Raw genomic sequence first — 24,889 nt, 5'->3', positions numbered from 1 at the left:
GAATCTAGTTTTTAATAAATTTATCTAGAGATACAAATATTACACGTATTTTTCTACAAATCGAGTCAAACTCGTGACACGGAAACTAAAAACGACGTTTAATTTAGGATATAGGGAGTATATGGGTAACTAGACCAGCCACCCTGTAAACCGTCTGCAGAGTGCAGACTGAGGCTACAACAGCTATTACCAGTGTCGGTTAAAATGGGCTAACAGAACGAGGGGGTGGGCAACACACCTGTCTCTAATTCAGTGTATCTATTTTTCCTCTCACTTTTTTGAGACGATACTGTGCACTATCTTTGTTTAAAAAAGTATATAAGCAAGCCCGTTGGTGAGGCCCACTTAACCCATCGACAAGCCTGCAAAGAGCGGGAAGCCATTGCAGTCCATTCAGAAGCCTACCGCCATCAATCCACGGGGTGTCAAGGCCTTTCCCCGGGCAACAATTACGGCCTAGGCCAAATTCCTCCACCCTTTGGAAGCCCACGCGGGAGGTCCCTGAGGAGACGATCCGCCCGCCACCTCTAGCTCTAGGGTCGGGCCCTTGTTTCCCCGTGCGGTGCGGAGCGAGGCGAGGGGTGACGCTACAGAGCGCCGCCACCGCCTTGCTCACCTCGGCCGCCTCCGCCGTCATCCTCACTTCGACCGCCGCTGCCGTCATCCTCAACCTTGGCCCGTCGCACTGCTTGTGCCGCCCCCAGCTTGTTGCCTTCCGCGGCCGGCTACGCCAGCCACACTCGTCTGTCGTTTCGCCCCTCGCGCCGCCGCTTACTTCTATTTTGTCTGGCTCCATAAATTCGAATCGCAAACGCGGCAGGCGCGCTACTGCAACAGAAAAACGCCAACGCCGTCTTCTCTTCGTCGAGGCCTGGGATGGAGGTGGAGCGCAGCTGGCTCCGCTAGGGTTTCCCCTGTTCTCGGTGGAGGCGCCGCGCCTCCGGGACCCGGGTCCCGTCAGGTGAGTGCTCGTTCCTCCACCGAATCTTATCGTCCTTCGACGTACGTATGTGTTGGGTGAGCGATCTCCCGCCCGAGAGGTTTCAATTCGTTCGGCTGCTAGGATGCCTCGCGGCTGGTTTTTGTGGTGATGGAAAAAATGTGCAAAAATACCTTGCGTTACAGCAAGTCCGGAAAAAAAAATTTCTGCAGCGTTCAACTAGTTGTTTTCGCTGCATGTCCAGCTCAGGGTGAGGAATATTGGGCGTTTTTCTCTTTTTTTTTTCGGTGAAATGATTCGTGCGCGGCCGCTTTTTCCAAAAGGGTAGGGGTCATAGGTCCGCTGGGAATGTTTCCGGATATTTTGGATCGGAATCCATTCTAACCTCGAATTCATCATGTGAATTTCGATTCAGGGCTCGTTGATGCCAGGGAGGTCAAGCCGTCTGTGATTCCCCTCCAGCAATTCCATCCCCATGCCGTCCATGACGCACTACGTGCTGGATCGCTTCCTTGAAACAGGGTCGCCTGCTCAGGTCCAGAAGGCGGTTCCCAAGCCTCCGCCCCCGCCTCCTGACAAGACCACACCGGTGCCAGTGTGTCCTGTCAGGGCACAGACGTCGCCGGCATCACTCTATGCCACGCCTGAGATCACCGCCCTGCCGGACTCGCCTTCCTCGTTCCCTGGAACCTGGTCGCCATACCTCATCAACCATAAGAGGCGGGGAGCCTCCCTTGCCAGGACCTTCTCTCAGGGTGATGCTGGGCGTGAGGGCAGCCAGCCAAAGCTCCCTGTGATGCTGCCTGCTTTGCCCAAAGGGGGTGAACCCACTGAAGTGCAGGAGACTCAGTTTGTGTTTCAGCAAGAAGGCAATGGTCAAGCTGAAGGTGACAGTGGTGTGGAAGAGGCTTTGGATGACAATAGTGGAATGTTACAGAAGGGCAAGGGATCTGTGGTAGCTGAAAGTGAGCATGAGCAGCCTGAGTTTGAGTTTCAGCGGCGGAGTCTTGAAGCACTAGTGAAGCCTGTTAATGTTGGAAGACCTTTGAATGGTGGGGCACACAGAGATTCTGAGGGTGATATCTTTGAATGGTGGAAGCCTAGTTCACCTCTTGGAACCTCTGTTGGTACACCTGGTGCAGAATTCTATGATGCTTTTGAAGGTACAGATCAGTTTGTTACAGTTTATTTGTTAAGTTAGTTTTCCTTTCTTATCTGTATTTTTGCCAGTTTTTGATGATATTAGACTATTGAAATAATAATTAAAATAACCCTACTAGTAAGTCTAATATTTTTTGCAAGTCACTTCCAGCAGATGCACTCTGCAAACTGTTCCTAGTTCACTACAGCAATAGTTTATCTATCAAAAAGGAGCTGAAAGGGTACAAACAAAATTATGTATCAACTGTGCTGGAGACAAATAACCTTGTCTTCATTCCCTTCCTAAGATGTAGGATTTATCATGTTTTGATTTTGGTTATATGTTTTGTTAGTGTGTTTTGAAGTGATTGGTTGCACGGGTTAATCCTTTGTGATATTTGCAAGCGTAGAACAATAGTGCTCACAGCTAAATGCTGTTAGAGATATGCAAAAGTTGCCCTGCATGTGATTTTCCCATGTTTTTGAGTTATTTTCAAGATTTTTGCTCAGTATGTGTTGTCACTCCCATTTATGTTTCCGAGCTCCTATTACGGCCTGATTATTGACAGGAGCAATTGTTTTGAATTTCGTTGACTCCCTCATACCAAATTATAGGACTTCTGTTTTTTCTAGATACATAGCTTTTGCTATGCACTTAGATATACACTATGTCGAAGCAATGTATCTAGAAAAGGAAAAACGTCTTATAGTTTGAAATGGATGGAGCAGTGACTAATTTCAATGAGCGAAGTTCTTGTCCCACAAGTGGTGGGACTGTTTAGGGTATGTTAACGTTAAATGGTGATAGATTTTGGCTAATTTGTTACATTATGGTGAAAAATTTCTCTTGCTTAGTTCAGATCTATCTAGTGGTTGATATGTGCTAACCCAATATTATTTCCCAAAATTTAGAAATGTCCAGTGATGGTGGAACTCGGTCTTCGCGAGGCATGGATGATGACCTCCGTGAAATGAGGTTAAGTCTGTTGATGGAAATTGAGAGGAGGACACAAGCAGAAGAAGCACTTGAGATCTGGCAACAGGAATGGAAGAATCTGAGTCACCACCTATCACTTATTGACTTTTCACTTCCATCTCCAAGTATAGCTGAGGATTCTGATGGTTCAAGCTTGGATCCTGGAGCTGAGTTGTGCCAGCAAATAATGATTTCAACACTTGTAGCTTCTGCTACTGCTCGGGGTTTTGCTCGTGCTGAAGTTGAATCAGATATGGAAACCATGATTGCGGCAAAGAACTTTGAGATTGCAAGGCTGTCGGATAGGGTCCAGTACTATGAAGCTGCAAACAGGGAAATGTCTCAAAGAAACCAAGAGGCTATCGGTAAATAACTTCCATCAGTTCTTATTTCTGTACATCTACAAAAATGACCGTGATTAATACTTGTTGAAATTGTGACTCCCCTTATATGGCTTGTATAGAATCTAAGGTGGGGAATTAGGGATGTTGGCGATGGAAGCCTTTGGTACTTTAGTTAGTGGAACATCCCTTAAACAAAACCAAAGGCACAAATCCTTCTAGTCAGCACACAAGTGTTAGGTGCTACCCTCCCTTCGGACATCCTTTTCTTTTAGAACACTATGCCGATTGAATATAGTTTTCAGGTGTTTGATAAATTAAGTGAGATAAGCATGAAGAAAGGTAGACAATATTATTGAAAAGATATCATACCTGTTTTCTAGGTTCAAACTAACATCAAACATGTTTATTGTCTTTGGTATCTATTCATCCTATTTTTGGTTGGAAAATGCTGTCTGAATTGTATCAGCAACACTTTTGTATTCTGGTATATTGACACTTGCTTTATTTTTGTGGATTGCAGAGATGTCAAGGCAACAACGCAAGGAGCGTAAGAAGCGACAGAAGTGGTTCTGGGGTTCAGTTGGGCTTGCAGTCACCCTTGGTGCCACAGCCATTGCCTGGACTTACCTACCTTCATCGCAGCCCCAGGCCAGTGCAGATCCAAATAGTGCCGCCAGCAACTAAGCTAGGATGAAGACATATCTCCTCCCCTTTCAGAAGCCTAACAAAGCTCTAACTATACTCCTAGAGGACAAAAAGGTTGTATAAGTTTTCTCTTTTTGGTGATCGGCCGTGATCACTACAATCTTGATTTGTCGCTTCGTCTGAAGAAGTGTTGAATGGTCTCCGTTCAGGTTTGCCTTCATTGCAATCACTGAAAATCCCTCTATCTCCATAGATGGTTGTGCAATGATACAGTGAATGTGGTTATTGTTAGTAAACCCTGCCCACAGCCCACTCAAGTGGAGTTGATTTTGTCAACCGCAGTTTTGTTCTGCTCATCATTGTTCCTGTCTTGAAAGAAAGATGGATCATGGAAGGTTTGCTACTTCTAAGCTGTATTAGTTTCTAAGTTCTGTGCGCTTGTAATTGCATGTGGTGTGGTTACGGCCTCTGATTACGTTGTTGTTTTTTGGTAGGGCAGTTATGTAGGCCGAAGACCATCTGGGTCTGGGTCCTTTCCTTTGTGGCTATGTTCAGCAGTTACAAAGAGCAACAAACTGGCGTGGCCGTATATGTTATGACCCACACTTTTATTTTTCCATTCCTACGTATCTTTATGAGTTCGAATGTCGTCTACTTTTTTTTTTCAAAGATGAGATGATCGTTTTGAAAATCAACTGAATTTGAAGAGATGGGAAAACGTCTTGGTGACTTTTCTCCGTTTGAAACAAAAGCGCATCCGTCAAGCCCCTTTTTGAAACAACAAAGTGCAGCAGAGTTAGGACAGCCCGGATCTGGCTCGCCCGTTCGATCTCTTCCCTGACGGCCGACGCGCGGTAAATCGAAATTCATCAATACGAGATCAACGGCAACCACGTACTACCCCGTACTCCATTGCGATTTGCGAGAGAGACCGTGGCACGGTACCGCGCCGAAACGAATGGACGTATCGGCGCTCGGCATGGCAACAGAAAACCCTCCGGGACGGGACTACGGGGGACCGCTGGCAATTCAAACATACAGCCGGTTGCGCGCCTGCAGCCTACGCCGCCGGGAGCCCGGGAGGTCCGCATCTGTTTAGCGAGGCGGTAAGGGCAGTCCCAATGGGCAATAATAGTGGTTTCTATCTCTATTAAATGAGATGTCACGTAGGCAAATATGGTGACATGGCAGGTCAATTAATGAGGAAAGAGAATCAAATTAGAAGAAACCGTTTCTCTGAGGAGAAACCACGTCTACCCTCGCCCCAACGCACCAAGAAACGACGAAATCGCCGTTGGGAAGAAACCGGTGGTTTCTACTGTCGCCGCGCCGCGAGAGCCCGCACCGGCCAGGTTCTGCCGCTGCTCGAGCCCAGCCGCGTCCTCGCTCGGACACGCCGAGCGCGTTGGCCGCGTACTCACGCCGCTCGTGCTCTTGCCCGGCTGCCATGGCAACTCGCCGAAGCCACCGCGCTCGCCCCGTGCCCGCACAAGCCATAGACAAAACTCGTCGGAGCCTTCTCGCCCGAGCGCACCGCCGTAGGAACACCTCGGAGTCACTTTGCTCACGTGCGCCGCCACAGAAAATCGTCGGAGCCGCCTCAATGGAGCACCGCCATGCGCGTGCCACGACCAGAACTCGACGCCGCCGCCTCGCACCACGCACGCGACCGCGGGAACACGTCGGAGCCGCTTTGCTCGCATGCGACGCCGCGCTGCTGCGGAAACTCACCGAAGCCACCGTGCTGGCCCCCGACCACGCGCGCCGCCGCAGGAACCCACCGGAGTGCCTTGCTCACGCGCCGCCATAGGAACTGCTTCGCCCGCATGCTGCCATCAGAGCCGCTTGCCCCGCCGCATCTGCTAGCCAGAGGCCCGAAGCTATGTGCGCTCGCCCGCGCCTCCATGCTTGGCCTTTGCATCTGCTCGTCTCGCTCGTCTGCGCTGCCGCTTGCAAGCTCGTGTGCTAGTCCTTTTGGTTGGTAATGTGCTGCTCGTCGTCGTGCTTGAGGTTTGGCCAGTAGGAACGAACGGATGAGCATCCGAGATGGAGAAAAAGATAAGGTGGAAAGAGAAAATAGACTAATATTTATTACTTCAAGACACTACCATTGTGGAAGATAGTTTCTACACATAATTTTTTGTTGACGTGGCCGTTATAGAAAACGTGTCTAGTTTCTACCATTGGGACTGCCCTAACTGGCTGCACTGCAGGTGACGTCACGACTAACGAGCGACCTGGGACCATATGCTTGCTTTGTGGGAGTAGCTTCTGCTTCTGCTGCCGGCACCCATCATTCTCGCTCGCCGTCCCGCTATGGCGATTGGCGAATGCTTTCAAGGCATTACGCGAGGCTGAGCATAGGCATGGAGGGAGCAGGGAGCTGTGTCCTAACCAAAACGCACACGCTGCGATGTCCATAGCATGATTAGGCCTTGTTTAGTTCCCAAAAATTTTACAAAATTTTTCAAATTCTCTGTCACATCGAATCTTTAAACGTATGCATGAAATATTAAATATAGATAAAAACAAAAACTAATTACACAGTTTGGTCGGAATTTACGAGACGAATCTTTTGAGTCTAGTTAGTGCATGATTAGACAATATTTATCAAATACAAACGAAAGTGCTACAGTGCCTGTTTTGTAAAAAAAAATTTGAACTCAACAAGGCCTTAGCCAAGCTACTAACGTCTATGATCGCCGGAAGGAGCAACGACGGGTGTTGACTGTGACCTTTGCGTGTCAACTCACGGCAGACCTGCTGCTCCTGCTACGAGTGGTAGGGCCAGCCGGGCTAGCGTACCTGCACGCCGCATGTCTGCGCCTAACGGTTGTCCCGTCCTGTGGACACAACCTCGCGTCTCGCTGACATGCGGGCCCGTGAAACGCGGTCTGGGCTGGCCAGCTGCTACCACTCCCTCCTCCCCCGCCCTCTCGCCTTATCGTGCTCCCAATTCCAGGGCAGCGTAGTGGCAGCGCCGCAGCGGCGTGTACATGATTACGTGACCGTGTGCCCCTGTAGGACTATGTGCATCAGTATTTTCATTTTTCAAAGTATACAAAAGGTCTTGCCGTCTCGGTACGCCGGTTCCAAATCAGGCAGCAAGTCCAATAACTCTGCCCTGTTTGTTCCGATCGTAGCGTCTGCAGTGAATGCCTAGTGCCTTCGTTGCAAAGCTACGCCAGCCATAGTGTACTGTATGACCGATTCGAGCCACCGACACAACGGAGGAATTCGGCTCGGGTACAGCACGGGCGTCGATGGGAAGTAACGGTGTGTGGTGGTTCCTCGTCTGGCCCTCTCGATTGTCGATTGGTTCAGACGACAACTTCCTGTCTCTCGAGAAGTCGCGAGATTCGACAAGTGAGCACCATTCACAAAAGGGAGTTAGGGAGAGGATCCAAGACTACTAATCACGGAGCACGCCACATGACCCAACCGTAAACAACTGGTCATACCAGAGATGCCAATGCTCCTACTCGAGCCATGGACATACCAGTGTTGGCTCATTGGCTGCCGATCGACTACATGGATAGTGTATGCCGCCTGTTGGTGTTGGATACTGTATACAGTACGTAATATTGTTGTAATAACAGCATCAGGCAGGTAGCACCGTAGCATTAGGCCAGTCTCAATGGGGTTTTATGGGGTGTTTCATGCACATTAAATGAGATGCCACATCAGCAAATGGGATGATTTTGCATGAAACGATCAGGAGAGAGAAGGAAAACGTTTCATCCCCACGACACGACTGAGCGGTGTTTCCAACGTTACGGAAAGAGGACGAAACCCGCATTGAGAGGGGGTGATTCGTTTCATGGGTGAGTCTGCCATCATGAGTGAGTCCGACACCTCTCGCAGGCGCCGTTGCGAGTGAATCAGGCCGCCATCGCGGGCGAGTTTGCCAGGGCGCCGTCGCAGGCGAGTTTGCCGCCGCCGAGCGACTCCACGCCGCGACCGCGAGGGCCGTGACCGCCGGCTGCGCGAGCTCCGCGAGCGTTGCGACTCCAGACGTGCGAGCGCCGCGACTCTGTCCGCACGAACGCCAGCTTTGCGAGAGCCGCGAGCGCTGCGACTCCGGCCACCGAGTGCGGCGACCCCGGCCACGCGAGCGTCGCGATCCTAGCTGTGCGAGCGCCGCGACTACGGCCGCGCGAGGCCGTGACTCCACCTGGCCGCGCGAGCATCGTGACTCCGCCTGGCCGCGTGAGGGCCGCCATGCCACAGCTCCTCTGTGCTGCTACTCGTTTTGCTGCGGTTCCGTGGAGAAGAAAGAGATGGTGGGACCCACGAAAGGTAAAATAACAAATGAAACCGTGCAATGAAACAATGCACTGAGATAGAAGCCTATTTCATATAGAGTTTCATGTTTTTGGAAACCGGGAGATGAAACATTGCATTGAGACTGGCCTTATTGGCACCTGGCTGTGGCAGGTAGCAGCAGGTTTGGTGGCGCCAGGATCACCCACGGGAGGGAGGTGCTCGTGCTCGTGCTCGGCTGCTCCAACCACGTCCACGTGTCCGCGCCGTGTCCATGTCCACGTAGAGACATGAGCGGATGAGCCATCACGGCGTCTGCTGCCACCATCATCGCTGCAGAATTCCTGCTGCACAGAAACTCAAGCCAACGCCCGTGCAGCTTCCACCATCAAGCTCCCATGATCCTCGGCTCCTGGCAACGCGACTCCCGAGGACCGCCGATGAATGCAGGCCAACAGCGGTGGACTGCCTGAAGCTCTGAACCCAGCCGAACATCAGGCATCAGCTGCCGCAGAGCGGATTTTTCCAAACAATTCCGGTCCAAATGCTCACAGCCGCCTTTTTTCTTCTTTTGAGTGAAACAACGGAGGGGTGAGCGCCGTTTTATTATTAAGGCCTTGTTCAGTTCACTCAAAAAAAAATCTTTTTTAAAATTCACAATCACATCGAACGTTATGTCACATGGATGAAACATTAAATATAGACAAAAACAAAAATTCGTACAATTTATCCGTAAATCGCGACATTAATCTTTTGAGTCTAGTTAGTCTATAATTAGACAATAATTGTCAAATAAAAACGAAAACGCGTCGGAACCAAAAAAAATTTTGGAAACTAAACAAGGCCTAACAGTAACCTTCTGACCTAATGATCGAACATGAACAAGAGTATATAAACATTAACCACTGCACAATTAACCAGAGCAGAGAGGGAGGGAGTCTTAAAGTCTAGTTGTTTCCTCTTGCTGAGATAGTCTAGTTGACCGGCGCTATGCACAAACCCACCACAAACGCAGCGGGCAAACCACCGATTGTCGACCAAAAAAAGATAAAACAAAGACGCCGGCTACGACATCCTCGCCAGATATACAAAATGGAATCGAGGCTATATAAATAGCACGGCGCCGCTATGATTAACTCAAAAAAAAGTTTTTTTTCGTTTTTTTCTCTGAATCCAACCTTTCTTTTTTCTTTGGCTTCCCTGAACCCAGCGCGACCATCATGTCTAAGAGCGCGTGCTGTTTGACACGCTCCCCTCGTCTCCCGTCACTGTCGCCGACTCTTCTTCCTCTTCCGCCGCCGCCGCCGCTGCCGCCACCGCCCTTCGGCCTGGCAACGCAGGCTGTCGTCGGGCGGTCAGTCGGAGTCGCTGCTGCTCTCCATCTCAATCCCCTTGAGGCCTCGGTTCTTCTGTTGCTGAACAAAAAATGATTCAAAAAAAGTAGTGAGATTTCCCATCAGGTCAGGACGACGACGACAGGACCTCATTAGTGAAGTCAACTAATGATGGGTTTCGCGTTAAGCTACTCCTACGTGTGCGAGTTTATCTACCATGGTAGTAGTACAAGTACTCTTCCACTTGGCACTACAGATTACAGAAGCATGAGAACGGCAGGCCGGCTCCCACAAATCAAAGCAAAAGGCAGGTGCCGTCCCTGTCCCTGTCCCTCGCGGGGGGTAATCTTCCAGACCCCAATATCCACTGACACAGGGACCCACTACCCACGTAGTATGCTCCCGATGACTCGTATCCAATTCCTGCCAGCGTGGCCAGAGGACCCCACATGTCAGGAAGCTCTCCTCGGAGACAGACGCTGGCATGTGGGCCCCCATGGCATGGCTGTATGGGAGATCCAGCCTTGGAGACCGGGCGGTCGCGCAGGTGCCGCGCCCGTCCCCGCGACGCTGCAGTGCGCGTCGTCGGCTTTCCCAAAAAAAATTAGAATTTTTCAGATCCTTCGTCACATCAAATTTTTAGACACATGAATTGAGTATTAAATATAGATGAAAATAAAAACTAATTACACAGTTTGATCGGAATTGACGAGACGAATCTTTTAAGTCTAATTAGTTCATAATTAGACAATATTTGTCAAATACAAACAAAAATGCTATAGTATCGATTTTCTAAAGAAAATTTGGAACTAATAAAAGGCTTTAGGGCCTGTTTAGATTGGGAATGAAAATTTTTTGGGTGTCACATCGGATGTGTCGGAATGATGTCGGGAGGGGTTTTTAGAAACTAATAAAAAAACAAATTACATAGCTCGTCAGAAAACTGCAAGACAAATTTATTAAGCATAATTAATCTGTCATTAGCATATGTGGGTTACTATAGACTAGGCTTAAAAGATTCGTCTCGCGATTCTTAACTAAACTGTGTAATTAGTTTATTTTTTTATCTACATTTAATGTTCTATGCATGTGTCCAAAGATTCGATGAGATTGATGAAAAAAATTTTGGTAGGGGCCTTATTGCCGAAGCCAGCGCGCGATGTGGAGCGCGGCCATCAATGAGCACTTCCTTCCCTCTCGCGCTCACGGTTCACGGGAAGTGGGCCCCACGTGACATAAGAAGGGGACAGGAGAAAAAGGGTACGCACACCCATTTTCCCTCTACCCATCTTTTATGTTTTTTTTCCAACCATCTCTAACTGATCTGTCGGCCTAATCTCGAATTAACGGCGGTGGCTAGCAGTAAATCATCAAATAATACGAGGGTGAACCGGATCCGACTAACCGGCCGAGAACATTTCCAACGCGACGACGACGAAGATAAAGGGTAAAAAAAACGTAGAGGATGTACTATGGGTACCTTCTTGGGGCACTTCTTCTCGCGCACCTCGTACCTGCTCCTGGTCACATCCGTCAGCCACATCCCGGGGCAGATCAACTGCGCAAGACAAGACATGACATGCACGAGATCATGTCAGCGTAACACAAATCCATGGATTACAAGTCTCGACATCCGGTAATAATCACTTAAACACCGGCAAATGGAGAAAAGAGGGGGAGAAAAAAGCACGCACATTGATGGTCTTCTCGACGTTCTTGGGCCGCCGCTTGGGGCGCTGCGGCAGCTTGGTGCCCTTCATGGCCATGAAGTCATCCTCCTTCTCCTTCCGGGACAGCGTGGTGTAGATCCGCGGCACCTCCAGCTTCGGCGCCGGCTTCGTCGACGCCGCCGCCGCCACCGCGCCGGCCTGCTGCTGCTGATGCTGGCCACTGCCGCTGCCCCCCTGGTTGTACTGCTGGTGCTGCTTCGGGTCCGGGACGCCCAGGCCCATCACGGAGCCCGGGCCCACCTTGTGCGGCGACACCGCACGCTGCTTCTCGGCCCTCGCCGCCGCCGCCGAGAACTTCCCCGCGGCACGGTCCTCCGCCGATCTGGTCATCATCATCGCACTCGTAGCATCAGACACCCGGCAACCAAAACCAACCAACAAACTACCAACTAGTAATCCCGACGGCGATCGGCTGGCCCAGCACGGTGGTTGGGGTTAAAAGCGGCGGCGGGGCGGGGCTCCGGACCTCCGGTTCGGTAACAGCGACCAGGGAATGGTGGGGTTCTACTTCTGATGCGGCGCGGACAGCAAAGCTGGGCGCCGGCAACAAAAGGCCGCTGCCGCTGCGGATGCCCACAGGGGGGCAAAAAAAAAAAAAATGTGGACGGGCGGCGTGGAGCGTTGGGTGCGCCCTGGATCAAGTCCTACTATACTCGCCGCGCCTGTCGCCTGCCTACTGCCTGCGCTCGTGATGATGTCACTGTGTTGTTCACCATTCACACAAGCGGACAAGCCAAACGCAGCCGGAAAACGGGAAGGAGACCATTAATGGACATCGGCAAGCTAGGGTGACCGGAATACCGGATGACAGATGGCTTGGGGGATTAGATGGATGGATGATGGATTTGCTGGCTGCCAATGCAGCAGGTTAGGCATTGTTTAGTTCGCAAAATTTTTGATTTTTAACTACGGTAGCATTTTTATTTTTATTTAACAAACATTGGCCAATCATAAATTAACTAAGTTTAAAAGATTATCTCACAAATTACAGGTAAACTGTACAATTAGTTTTTATTTTCATATATATTTAATGTTTCAGGTATCCGACCAAAGACCAAAAATTCAATGTGACAAAAAATCTTAAAAAAATTTGCGACCTAAACAAGGCCTTAGTGAAGGTCAAGGGTGAAGTGAAGTGCCGCTCCTTTGACCCACGCCATAGGTTGTGAAAATATTTTGTAGCAATTTCGTTTGTTTGTGGCAAATATCGTCTAATTATACACTATCTAGAATCAAAATCTTCAGGTTGAAGTAAACAGGGCCTAAACCATCACCGCAAAAAGGGGAAATCTGTGAAGGATGGGCAGGTGTGAAAAAGGCAAGGAGCAGGAATCATCGAGGTTTTGGTGATCCGATTCAAATCCAAACCCCGTCAACCCTCATCTTATATATAAAAAAATAAAATCGAAACCCTTCATTGAAAATGAAATCGAATTCTCAAACTAGCATGGGAAAACAGCCAAAACCCACTAGAATTTTAAATAAAAAACGAAAAAAAAGAAACAAAAAAAAACAAACAGAGTGGCGAGAAGGAATGGGATGGGTTGGTACTCCTCCTATTTCGTATCATCCGAACGCTTGCGGCAGCGTGACAGCTCACCCAGAGTCCCAGACAAGACGAACCGGCGCGATCGAACCAGGGGGCCGAGCCCGACGCCACCACGTACGAGCACGACCGCGACGGCACGGGCCAGAGAAGACGGCACGGTGGCGGGGGTAAAATCGGAAGAGAAAAACCGGGAGCGCAGCGCAAGAAAACGAAGCGAGAGACGCCTAGAGGGTAGAGGAGAGACGCCTAGAGGGTAGAGGAGAGGGAGGTGGGCGTTAAGACGGCGGCCATACCTGAAGGGGTGGGGGCGGGGGTGGTGCGCGTCGCTGGCGCCGCCAGAAGAGCCGGAGCCGGAGCGCGGCGGGAGAGGCGAGGCGGAGCGGAGGTTGGACGCGCGGGTGTAGGGCGCCGTGCTCGGGGGCGGCATCAGCTTGTCCGCCGCCGGCAGTGGGGACGACGACCGGCGCTGGATCTTGTTGCCGCCCGCCTGCCGGCGCTGCGGCGACGCGGACGCGGACGCGGAGTCGCGGCGGCACCGCATGCGCTTGTTCTGTCCCCACTGGAGCAGCAATTCGCCGGCTCCGGTGGAGCTCGGGGAGGCGGGGTCGGAGTGGTCGGAGGAGGGGTGTTGGCCGCTGCCGCCGTGGCCCTGGTCGCGCGCGGGGCTCTTGGTCACCGCGGCGGCGGCAGTGGGCGCCGAGGTAGGTGCGGCCTGTGCCGGCGGCTGTGGCTGTGGCTGCACCTGCGGCACGCGAGGGCGCGGCTTGGACTCGAGCGACGTCGTGGCAAGGAACGCCGCGAGGCGGGAGCTGTCGGTGGCGACGGTCGGCGGCGCCACGTCATCCTTGCTCGATCTGGGTGCCGGTGGAGCCGGAGCCGCCGCCGCTGCAGGCTTCTTGCTCACGCCGCTGCCGATGCCATTGGGCAGCGGGAGGCCGTCTGAGCTCGGCCTCGGGTATCTGCAGCGGAATCAATCAAACGGAATTCGAGTCAGCGACTGGATCGAGCAAGAGTAAGGAGCAATGGTTGAAACCAATTGCAGAATCTCGTCTCCCTGCATGAATTCGGAACCGCAAAAATCAGAACGCTCGCAAACCGCACAACTCCACGCTACACAAGCGGTTCAGAGATCTGTGCAGAGAAATAGTCATCCAGAAAGCCGAGCGGATAATTCAGAACGAAAACCTGCAATATATGAGAACCGAACCGAGACCAGCGAAGAACCATAACAGATTGGTGAGACACAAGCTGCGAGACGCGAGAACAAGTGGCCGGCAGATCAAACCGCGCCTTGAAAGAGAAGGGCGGGCGGCACAGAGCAGAGAAGGACGGCAAACACGGCACGAAAGGGAGAAACTTCTCAAATCAGCCCGGCAGGAGCCGGAACGCCGCACCAACAAACACCGGCGGCGGAAACGAGAAGGCAAATTCGCGGGCTTCGATCCCAGGAAAGACGGCGTACGAGAACACCAAGAACGCTGACCGAACACATCGCTGCCAGCGGCAGCGGCAGCGGCAGGCGAACGGGATTGGGGGTGGATTCGCATACCTCATCATGTCCAATGCCGACGGGGGCTTCGACGGGCTCGACGAGGCCACGTCCCGAGCAACCGCGACGGCGTCCGCGGAGCCGCGCATCGAATCGGCGTCCTCAAATCCTCCGCCGGTGCTGGTTTCTACAATTGCCGGTGCACTCCTTCCTCTCTCTCTCTCCGGGCTCGGCGTCTCGCTCTACAGATCAACCATCTCGGCCGACCAAACCGACGAGAGATCGCAGGGAACGAAGGTTCTTGCGAAATCTGACGGCGAGGACACAACAGAGAGGAGCGGAGAGCCGGAGAGCGCACAGCAATGGCGAGGAGGAGCAGGGGCAGAGCCTGCAGAAGGGCCGAGGCTTTATCGTTTCCACTCTACCGGGAATGCCCTCCACTCTCCGCACCTATTCTCGCCTCTGCCACCTCCACGCCCGCACAGGAGTGCACCTGCGAGGCAGTGGCACGCCTGTGGTAATCCCCAACGCTGATGGGCATTTCCGTAATCCCAATGCAGTGGCATAGTGTGTGATTAACTCGAAGTTCCATGGTGGATTTGCATAAGCGCTCACGTTCATCTCCCTGCAAAGCATTTGCGCCCACCATAGTCCGTCCATAGGAAAGCACTAGCAGTAGAGCAAGAGGTACCACGTCACTCGAAGACTGACAGGTGGGCCACGGTGGATACCATGCCACTTCATCCATCCCTACACTCCAGATAAGCCAAACTGCAGACCCTTGTTTAGCTGACGACCGTGATCTGATCACCACAGAAGTGGACGGCGATTACGGCTCCAAACTTGGCAACAACTGCTCCCGGGCTACCTAACCAGACGGTGAGTCACCACTGACGTGTGGGGCCGGACGCATCTTGGCTTGGGGGAAGAGGAAAGGATGTTGACCACGGGATTCTTGACGGACGGGTGGGATTCGATGGCGATGGCGTGGAGAGGACCCCAGACACCACGTCAGACCGTGCGGGGCATGTCATGTGAGGCTCCGACGGGCGGAGCGCGTGACGGCCGGTTGCCCGCCGGGTTACCTCTAAAAAAACCCTGGCTGGTATTTTTAGACTCATCCAGGAGATCACACCATCAGTACAGGGTTTAGCAGCATTGAAGAGATGATTATCTTTCCAGCTCATAAAGGGGAAAGCAAGATGACTATGCTTACTGGATTATGGATCTAGTTGGACATTCCTATCATGTAGATTTTAAACTTTACAAGGGAAAGCACGGTGCTGTTTGGTTTTCGTATAGACAAATCCAAGTTTTTCGTTTGTCGATCGCTTCTTCACACGTTGATTTTTATTGTCATGTACTTAAGAAAATGCCTGACGAAGATCAGTCTATGACAAACAATCGTATAAGAAAAATGGTGATTATGTTATGGATCTAGTGTAACTAAAAGGAACATGTCATGGGTTACAACTTTAGATGATGAGTCATGCATAACAAGTTGAAATTATCTCTTGTCGATTGCTTCCTTCTATGTTGCTTTGTATTGTCATATGCAAAGGAGAGAAGGTTCTTCCAAAGCAAGGAACCATATATGGGAAACAGATGTCCACTATTTGTATTGCTATTCTCTTAAGCATGCATTTATTCTAGTGTTCATAGTAGACTCCAAAATGCAGGGCCAAAAACTAATAATTCTATTTCCATTTAGGAAGGTGGGTGAGAAAATATAGATTAGAGAAGACATCGTCTCTCTTATTTGAGAAAGAAATAAATCATCCCCTAGAGATATGCTACACCAAAATTAACTCAAGAACATTTAAGTTTCGAATTTTCATATCAATGCTATTAATATTGTGGTCATAGAGTAAATCGACGCTAGTTGATATGAGCCAATAGTCCAAAAGTCACTTTATTGATGGCAGTTTTACTTCCTTAGACAATACCTCTTCTAGAAGCTACATGTTGGGTGCAATATGGGTCATGCTTTTTTCACATATTAGTTTGGTGGTATGACATCCTCTTTTGTCTCATGCTCTAGATATAAAAGAGATCTGCATTTTTCATAAGTAATAATATAATTTTGGAATAGTATCAACATTGAAAATGTCTCCCCAATATATTCGTCTAAAGGTTACTATGGTTATCACAAAAGGCAGTAGAATAAAAAATACCAGGTAATAACTCCACCATTCATCTAAGAAAACTACAAGCAAGAAAATGTATGTTTTTCCAAATTAAAATTCCTTTTACATTATAGTAATAATAGAAAGTGGGATAACTAGAGATAATTTTAATCTTTCTTTCAGTTTTAGCACAATATTAGAGATTTTGCGTAATATTAGTTTTAACATGCTAAACATCATGATGTGTGTACAAGTTATCTCAATACCAATAAAATCAAAGATATAAAAAGGGAAATAAAGAATTAATAAGTAGAAGATGTGAACCGTTTCGAGTGGCGACTTCCTCCCAGTTTGATGGGATCTGAGGTATTTGTATCTTGTTAGGGACGTAAACGGATTGCATATTAAAAAGTCATCATTCCTTTCCTTATCTTTGATCCAATACTTTCAACCTCTTTGGGTTGTGGATGATGCTTGTTTTTTGAAGTCTCATGAGAAGCAAGAGATCTACAATGGATGAAAGAATAGGACCCAGAAAAGCAGCATAGTTAATAATTTGAAAAATAAAAACTATGCTACTTTAATGATGAATGAAGATATTGACCAAATCTTTTAATTGCAAAAGATTTAAGGTTGTTTGCCTTTCTCTATAAATCCTAGAAATCAAGTCATGAACCTTCGACCATGGTCGGACCTAGCTAGAAGGGGGAGGAGGGGGCTCTGCAGGCCACCTCACCCTCCTTTTCTCCCCTACTTCCTCCAGCGTTGATACTCCTGTGTCCACAACAAATCAAGAGGATCTACACAACAAAAAAAGGGTGTGAGGGGAGTTTTACAAGTCGAAGGGATAGATCATGGAAAATCTTACCAGTGTTCTCACTCCTCACCTTAGATATTTGAAGAACCATATGGTGAGGTATATAAAGATCGAGAAGAACTAGCCAAGGAAGAATGAACATGAGCCAGATTTACCATGAAGAGGGACCTAACAAAAAACACATGTTCACAAAGAAAGTTCTTTTCAAGAGCAAGAAGAATAAATCGGCGGAATACCTTGCAATACTTTAACCGAAAATCTTTAGGGAAATGACAAGGCTATTATTGTTGCGATCCTAGATCTTCTATTGTGCCTAGCGGAGCATAAAGAGGTATGTGGAAATGAAAGACGGGCCTGTGGTTGGAGTAGAGTGACCCGTATTTAAACTATCGAGCCACCTAACGTTGCGTGAATGAGCAGAAAGAGAGATACCAAGAGACCAATTTTCGTATAGTTTTCCACTGACATATGGGGTCTTACACAAGTATGGGCCCATCTATCAGCCAGAAACGTTTTAATGAAAAAGGTAAGAACGTATAACATTAATTCCACTCTACATTTCCATAATCAATACAACAGTTGTCTAGGCGTGAAGTGTGTGGCATCGGTAAACCGTGGGCAACAGGTGGTGGGCGGCTGACGATATAGGGGTATTAACACATCACAATTAGGTGTAACAAAAGATTCCCTAGCATAAATAGTACAAAATATGGTTGTGTACATCTCAAGTATTTGTGTATGATACATGATTGTATACTCCCATTATAATACTAACATGAGCTCTCCGTGTGTGTTTCATGCACCTTGTATAGCATCTAAGTAAGTTGGTTATTTAGATAAATTATACATTTGATTTCAAATATTAAGATATATATTGATATTGATATTATAAGTGGAAGCACACTATTTTTTCCTTGATAAGAAAATTCATTAACTTCGGTGGTAGAGGGGGCTAGTGTAAACCAAAGATGGCTATGATCTACTTGGTCTTTTAGATTTCTTTGGAGTAAATAGTGATTATTAGGCTTATCCATTAATACCATCTTCATGTTAATAAATGTGAATTTTGCATAAAATTTATAATGAGAGCAATATTTCAACTTAACTCGAGGATAAAAAAATATAACTAATAGAATCAGAATTTGAAAGTAAAAAAACTAGATTCGTAAAGTCATGATGCACGGTTGTAAAAAAAATCCATCATAATAAATCTAAGGTTTTAACTAATCGCTTGAAGACACATGGAGGTGCCACCCCGTAGAGGGAGAAAAACTGTAGGTACGGATGAAGAAAATATTTAATAATTGTAAGTTTGTCATAATCAGACAAAGATTACAAAGCATGTCATGTTAGAAATAAACAAATATGAAACACAAAGTTAATTATTTCTTTTTGGTTGGATAGGTATTAAACATAACTTCTAATTTTTTGTCTCGTAAAATTCTAACACGAGCAAAAACATAGATTCGTTGATGCAACGAGCTGTTCAAAACTCCACATGAGATCCCTCAGTTCGTTGATATCTCAAGCGCATGTTGTAATCTTACAGCATCGCTTTTCTTTTGTTAATGTATAACATCACTCCTTTTTTTCACAACGTCACTATATATGGTTACACACAAACTTTTAATATATATATGGAACCAAATAAATCATGACGGTTTGGCTTTTGGTTATTGGGAAAAAAAGATGTTTTTTGTGGTAGCGAAAGCCTTTTTCCTATGGAATAAGCCTCGTGATAACAGCCCTTAAATCCCACCACTCAAATGGTTGGAACTTGGAAGACATTTTGAATTGGACGCTTTGCAAGGGTTCACGCTCCACACAATATGCCTCATCACGATCTTTACAACTGCTACTACCCTGATCACGTTTAGAGGGTTCACAATGCAGACTCTATCATAAAGTCTAAAGTTATTTATTACCTCGAACAATGTGGACTTAGAGTCTAAATAAGACTTGGAGTCCTATTTTTTCTACCTCTTTCTTCAATAAATATGTTGCGACATCAGCAAAATATCATAAATAATATGTAATTAATTGTCTTGGACTCTGTGATAGTCTTGCATTGTGAGTGCCCTTAGCAAATTTTCACTGCACATTTTATTAGGTCAGTCTCAGTGGGGGTTTCACCAGGATATCATACATATTTATTAGAGCGCCATTGTAAGGTCCAAATGGCTAGAGGGGGGGGTGAATAGCCTATTTAAAAAATTCTACAAACTTCAACTAGACAAGTTGATTAGTAAAACAAAAGGCGAAGCTATTCTAGCACTAGCACAACTAAGCTATGCAAGCCACCTACACAAGTCTAGCAAGTAAGCTAAACACTAGTTACAACAAGAAAGCACAACTAGAAGCTTGCTACACTCCTAAACAAGAAAGCTAAGCTAAACAAGCTACACAACTAGCAAGGTATACACAAAGGTAAAGGAGAGGGGAGTGATTGTTATACCGACGTAGTAGAGTAGAAATATATCCAATCAATCACTCACAATCACAAGAGAATCCTCGGTAAGAGATGACACAAGATTTTTTACCGAGGTTCACTTGCTTCCCGGCAAGCTACTCCTTGTTGTGGCGATACACCCACTTGATGGATCACGAGCTAATTGGCAATCCAAAGCCAAACCCTCAGCGGGTGCCGCACATCCACTCACAAGATGGGGATCCTCCAAGCCACGAGCAATCTACTAGAGTAGCCAATTGCGATCTCCCGCGGAGAAGGCTCAATAACCCCTCACAAATCACTTGGTGAGGCTCGAAACAATCTCCAATCACGAGCTCAACACCACCGTTGCTCCAAGCCGTCTAGGGCGTCGGGAAACACCCAAGAGTAACAAGAAATCCGCAGCAAACTCAAGAATCAAGTGCCACTAAATGCAACTCTCAAAGCAATGCACTTGAATCTCACTCAATCTCACTAGGATGAGCAATCAAGCAAGGAGATGAGTGGAGGGAGTGTTCTCTAGCTCAATGTATGCCTCAAGTATTCAAATGTGCAAGAGAGAGCCTCCCAAAGCCGGCCACCCTCAATTTATAAGCCCCTCAAAGAAACTAGTCGTTGGCTGTTTTCACTGGGCTGAAATCGGGGGCACCAGACGCTACTAAGTGAGCACCGGACGCTCGACCCCCTGCGTCCGGTGCACTGGAGTTGGCCACGTGTCGATCTTGAAACTCGCGCGTCAGTTTCTAACGGCTACCTGCAACACACCGGACGCTTTGCAAGTCCACACCGGACGCGTCCGGTGCACACCGGACTCATGCGCAGAGAGTTTGTCAAACTCGCGACCTCACCGGACGCTGGGCACCGGACGGTCCGGTGCTCACCGGACTCGTGCGCAGAGAGGGTTGCAAAAACCCCTCACACCGGACGCTCCCAGAGTGCGTCCGGTGCTCAACCTAGCAGGGTCAAGCACACCGGACGCTGAGGCCAGCGTCCGGTGCCTCCGCACTCAGCGTTCGGTGAGTGTTTCTCAGTGAGAAAACACTCCCGCGACTTCTCAAAATTTCCCACCGGCGCAATAGAAAATATACACTTATTTTTCTCAAAAGCGCCGAATCCCGCCTCGCAAGCTCGGCGGGAGGGAGAGAGGAACCCACACCCCTCTCAACCCTAGGAACTCCACCTCCTTTGTAAATGTGCTAACACCAACAAGTGTCCACCACCAAAGTGCAAGTGTGTTAGCTTTTCACAAACATTTTCACCAAAGGAGTTAAGTTAGCACTTTACTAGATCCTAATGCATATGCTCAAGATATGGACCTAGTAGCACTTGATTCGAGAGATGACCGTGATTTCTCCTCTTGATAGTCGGCTATCTATCCTAAACCCGGTCAAGCACTTCTCTACTCATATTAGACCGGCAAAAGTAAAACCCTATGTTTATACCTTTGTCTTGATAACTTTGCTCCTCGTTTATCACCATGATCTCCACTTCATGCTTCATCCCTTTATGATCGTGTGGCCACCTTTCCATGCCACCATGCACCTTCATCACATGTGTTGCTATGCCTAACTCAAATCGCTTAAACACAATGCATTAGCAACTTGGTGTCATTAATTACCAAAACCAAACTTGGGCTTTCAGCCATGTCAGCAAAACTACACTTTTTGCATGAAACGGGGAGGAGAGAGAAGGAAGTAGTTTCACCATGGTGAAACTCTACGGGCGTTGTTTCCCACGCGGTGAAACGGGATGAAATCTCCACTGAGCGCCAAATCGTTTCACCATTTTACCTGTGATCCAATCATTTTACAACAATTAAATGATTTGCTTAGTCTTGGAAACAACAAAGTGAAATGCTTCATTGCTGGGGTTATTTCATAGATGGTTTCATTTCAATTTCGATGCATATGACGTATTCGTATGTGAAACCGTACAGCGACACTATCCATTGAGACTGGCCTTAGGCGTGCACGATCTGATTTTTTTTTCTTTGGCCCTTGCGTTTTGCAGTGCGGTCTTCTTCTGTTACTTCCGGTTCCTTGTGCTGCGGCTGTGGGTGTGTTGCAGTTTGCAGTGACCGGCGATCGACCACAGGTCAAAAGGGGGAAAAAAAATCCCGGACGGCCGGTTCAATTCTCTACTTGCCTACACCGCCCATAGTTAAAATTGCTGGTTTTGATGCGCAAATGCGCTAGTAACTGATGGTAACTGAAGGATTGAAGAATGGCTAAAGTATTTTAGAACTTTTTTTTTTCAGATAATGAGCCACTACTAGTATTCCAATGCAAAACTACGGAGTACTATAACTTAGCAGCATTCAATCACATCCAGGATTTGTAAGAACTGATATTTGGAGCTTTTTTATCTGCATTCATTCAATCCAGGTTTCTCTTAGCTGCATTCAATTAGGGCCAAAAAATTTACAAGAACCTTTGTATACATGTCTACTCAGGTATATTAGCAACAACTGAATTAATCTCTAATGCCACCAAAGGCGAGTTTATAATATCATCAGCTATTATATTCAGCCTTAAGCTTAGAGATGACGACTTCCTTTACTTCGGCATTTCAGGTATAGCTTATATATTTTTTAGTTTCTTGGAATCATATATATATATATATATTGGGATATTCTAGTTTAAATTAGCAGAAACATTTGACATTTTTAGACCATAAGACATATTATATTGGTGTGTAGCTTTATGGTGACGAGGTGGTACCCTAGTATATATGTATGCTTCAGACCGCTGTTTTGTTTTGTTATATTGTATTATGCACAACTGAAATAATCCCCACTGAGTTAAAAAAAAGAAATAATCCCCAGTGACCCCAAAGGTGAATGTGAGTCATCTATCCATCATGTTCATAGCCATAAGATAAAATGTAGCCAGCAGCCTTGAGATTAGATCTTATGACTTCATTTCTTTCCCTTGTGAGCATTTGGGATGTATATAATAACTTAATTATTTTAAATTTCTTTAAATTGTGGGATGTACTATTTTTAAATTAGCACAGAACCATTTGACGTTTAGACCACGACAAGTAGGCTACCTGGTGGCATGTGTATATGTAGCCAAAAACCATTGTTATGTAGCTCTATGGTGACATGGTGGCATTATGAACAAGGTATACTAATCTCTAAATGGTTCCACAAGGAGTATGAGTCATCTCTAGCCATCATGCTCATAGCTATAAGATACTATATAATTTTTTAAAAAAGGATTACACTAGATAATAGCATGCAATGGAGACACAGAGGCTATGAGCAACCGTAGAAGTGTCGATCTAACCTCGAGACACATGATAAATTGGTTTTGATACCTGTTTTTTTTGGCATGCAGAGCAGGTGACATGCCTATGTAGCTAAGAAGCCATTGCCACATAGATCTCTAGCTACTGCGGCGTGGTGGCCAAGTTCAAGGCGTCTCTACTGGGCATGGTGTTTGTCCTTGCTAAATTTTTTCCAACCACCAAAACTAGCTAGCCCTACTAGGTTCAGGCCGGGTTTAGTTTTCAAAAATTTTAAAAATTCTCCATTACATCAAATCTTTGGACATATGTATAAAGCATTAAATATAGACGAAAACAAAAACTAATTGCACAGTTTGTCTGTAATTTGCGAGACAAATCTTTTAATTCTACTTAATCCGTAATTAGACAGTACTCCCTCCGTCCCTTTTTAATTGTCGCTTGCGCTTCCCGAAAAACAACTGCCGGCAATTATATATTAAAAAATATTAATATTTATAATACATAATTAGTATCATTAGAAAGATCTTTGAATCTAGTTTTTTAATAAATTTATTTTGAGATACAAATGTTGCACGTATTTTCTACAAATCAAGTCAAACTTATGGCACGTACACCAACTGCGATAATTAAAAAGGGACAGAGAGAGTAATTGTTAAATACAAACAAAAGTGTTATTATAGTAAAAAAAACCAAAATTTTTCACGAACTAAACAAAACCTCATTCATGTCCACACTATTCCAGGCATCCAGCAGGCTGCACAGCTGAAGGACTGCATATATATACATCTGGTTACTGTCACAAACTCACAACTCAAGCAGAAAGACTGTAGTTGTAGCTCAGAGTCAACCAAAGCAGATGGATTTCGCCAACAACGACACCGGCCGACACTTACGTCACGTGTTGCCACTCTGGTTTCGCCGATTTCCCCGGCCGTGAGGAGTCGGGCTCGGGCCAATCATCACTACGGCTTTTACCCCCGAAAACCAAAAATTTTTAAAATTCTCCGTCACATCGAATCTTGTGGCACATACATAAAATATTAAATATAGACGAAAAAAACTAATTACACAGTTTAGCTGTAAATCACGAGACGAATCTTTTGATCCTAGTTAGTCCATAATTGGATAATATTTGTCACAAACAAACGAAAGTGCTACAGTACCGAAATTTTTTTACTTTTCGGAACTAAACAAGGCCTCAGCTACATATCGCGCGTACACGTGCAAGTGCAAGCAAGGGTTGGCGCTGGCGTCGTGCCGCCGGTCGTCACCCGTGTGCCGTGGCTAAAAGTAGTCACCACCCTGCGGTCGCATTCCGGTTCCGTAGCACGTCTTCTGGATACGGCATGCATCCATCTATCCATCGTGTTGCCGGCCGGGCGGGGCCGGCGCGTCCGCCTCCAGACGGGCAGCGGTCGTGGTCGACGGAAATCCAAACGCCCTGCCTGTGCTGTGCCCTGACGTGACGCCAGGCTCGGAAGCTCCCGGTGATGGCCGCGCTGACAGCGACGGGAGTATAGTACTACTGTACTAGCAGGCTAGCAGCGTGACGAGGTGAGGCTGTCACTAGAGCCTTGTTTACTTCCACCTAAAATCTCAAAATTTTTCAAGATTCTCCATTATATTAAATCTTTAGACATATGCATGAAGTATTAAATATAGACAAAACTAAAAACTAATTGTACAGTTTGGTCGGAATTAACGAGACGAATTTTTTAAACCTAGTTAGTCTATGGTTAGTCAATAATTACCATAAAGAAACAAAAGTGCTACAATGTCACGAAACTTTTTCCTTGAAGAACTAAACAAGGCCAAGATATGACAATAGGTGCCTC

At 47.2% G+C, this 24,889-nt stretch overlaps 2 protein-coding genes and 1 long non-coding RNA gene across 4 annotated transcripts; 1 reads left to right on the top strand and 2 right to left on the bottom strand.

Moving 5' to 3' along the window:
- Positions 537-4,683, top strand: LOC8063574. 2 transcript variants are annotated; one of them, XR_002447159.1, is made up of 5 exons: positions 537-961; positions 1,356-2,103; positions 2,993-3,421; positions 3,921-4,440; positions 4,545-4,683. XR_002447159.1 is itself a non-coding variant. In XM_002441448.2 (4 exons), the coding sequence occupies exons 2-4, from the start codon at positions 1,416-1,418 to the stop codon at positions 4,082-4,084; spliced, it is 1,281 nt and encodes a 426-aa protein (XP_002441493.1). In that variant the 5' UTR covers positions 537-961; positions 1,356-1,415; the 3' UTR covers positions 4,085-4,676. The 2 variants fall into 2 exon arrangements, 1 of the variants encoding a protein (XP_002441493.1); XM_002441448.2 differs by having other exon boundaries at positions 3,921-4,676.
- Positions 9,187-16,841, bottom strand: LOC8063573 (translation initiation factor IF-2). The gene is made up of 5 exons (XM_002440181.2): positions 14,471-16,841; positions 13,215-13,880; positions 11,337-11,694; positions 11,123-11,200; positions 9,187-9,723 (listed from the first exon to the last, which is right to left on the bottom strand). The coding sequence occupies exons 1-5, from the start codon at positions 14,557-14,559 to the stop codon at positions 9,664-9,666; spliced, it is 1,251 nt and encodes a 416-aa protein (XP_002440226.2). The 5' UTR covers positions 14,560-16,841; the 3' UTR covers positions 9,187-9,663.
- On the bottom strand, positions 17,178-17,709 carry LOC110430610. The gene is made up of 3 exons (XR_002447982.1): positions 17,590-17,709; positions 17,424-17,521; positions 17,178-17,336 (listed from the first exon to the last, which is right to left on the bottom strand). It is a non-coding gene; the product is annotated as an uncharacterized LOC110430610 (long non-coding RNA).

Source organism: Sorghum bicolor, chromosome 9 (assembly GCF_000003195.3).
Source record: "Sorghum bicolor cultivar BTx623 chromosome 9, Sorghum_bicolor_NCBIv3, whole genome shotgun sequence".
NCBI classification, from domain to species: domain Eukaryota; kingdom Viridiplantae; phylum Streptophyta; class Magnoliopsida; order Poales; family Poaceae; genus Sorghum; species Sorghum bicolor.
The sequence above is the reverse complement of the archived record's forward strand: the minus strand, read 5'-3'. Positions and strand labels throughout refer to the sequence as shown.

Bases quoted from the DNA above. Each gene is read 5' to 3' on its own strand.
- LOC8063574 (XM_002441448.2), top strand. From the start codon at position 1,416: ATGCCGTCCATGACGCACTACGTGCTGGATCGCTTCCTTGAAACAGGG. The intron at 2,104-2,992 runs GTACAGATCAGT...CCCAAAATTTAG, and splicing joins ATTCTATGATGCTTTTGAAG to AAATGTCCAGTGATGGTGGA. The intron at 3,422-3,920 runs GTAAATAACTTC...TGTGGATTGCAG, and splicing joins AAGAAACCAAGAGGCTATCG to AGATGTCAAGGCAACAACGC.
- LOC8063573 (XM_002440181.2), bottom strand. From the start codon at position 14,559: ATGCGCGGCTCCGCGGACGCCGTCGCGGTTGCTCGGGACGTGGCCTCG. The intron at 11,201-11,336 runs GTGCGTGCTTTT...TGTCTTGCGCAG, and splicing joins ACGTCGAGAAGACCATCAAT to TTGATCTGCCCCGGGATGTG. The intron at 9,724-11,122 runs GTACCCATAGTA...TTTTTTGTTCAG, and splicing joins AGAAGAAGTGCCCCAAGAAG to CAACAGAAGAACCGAGGCCT.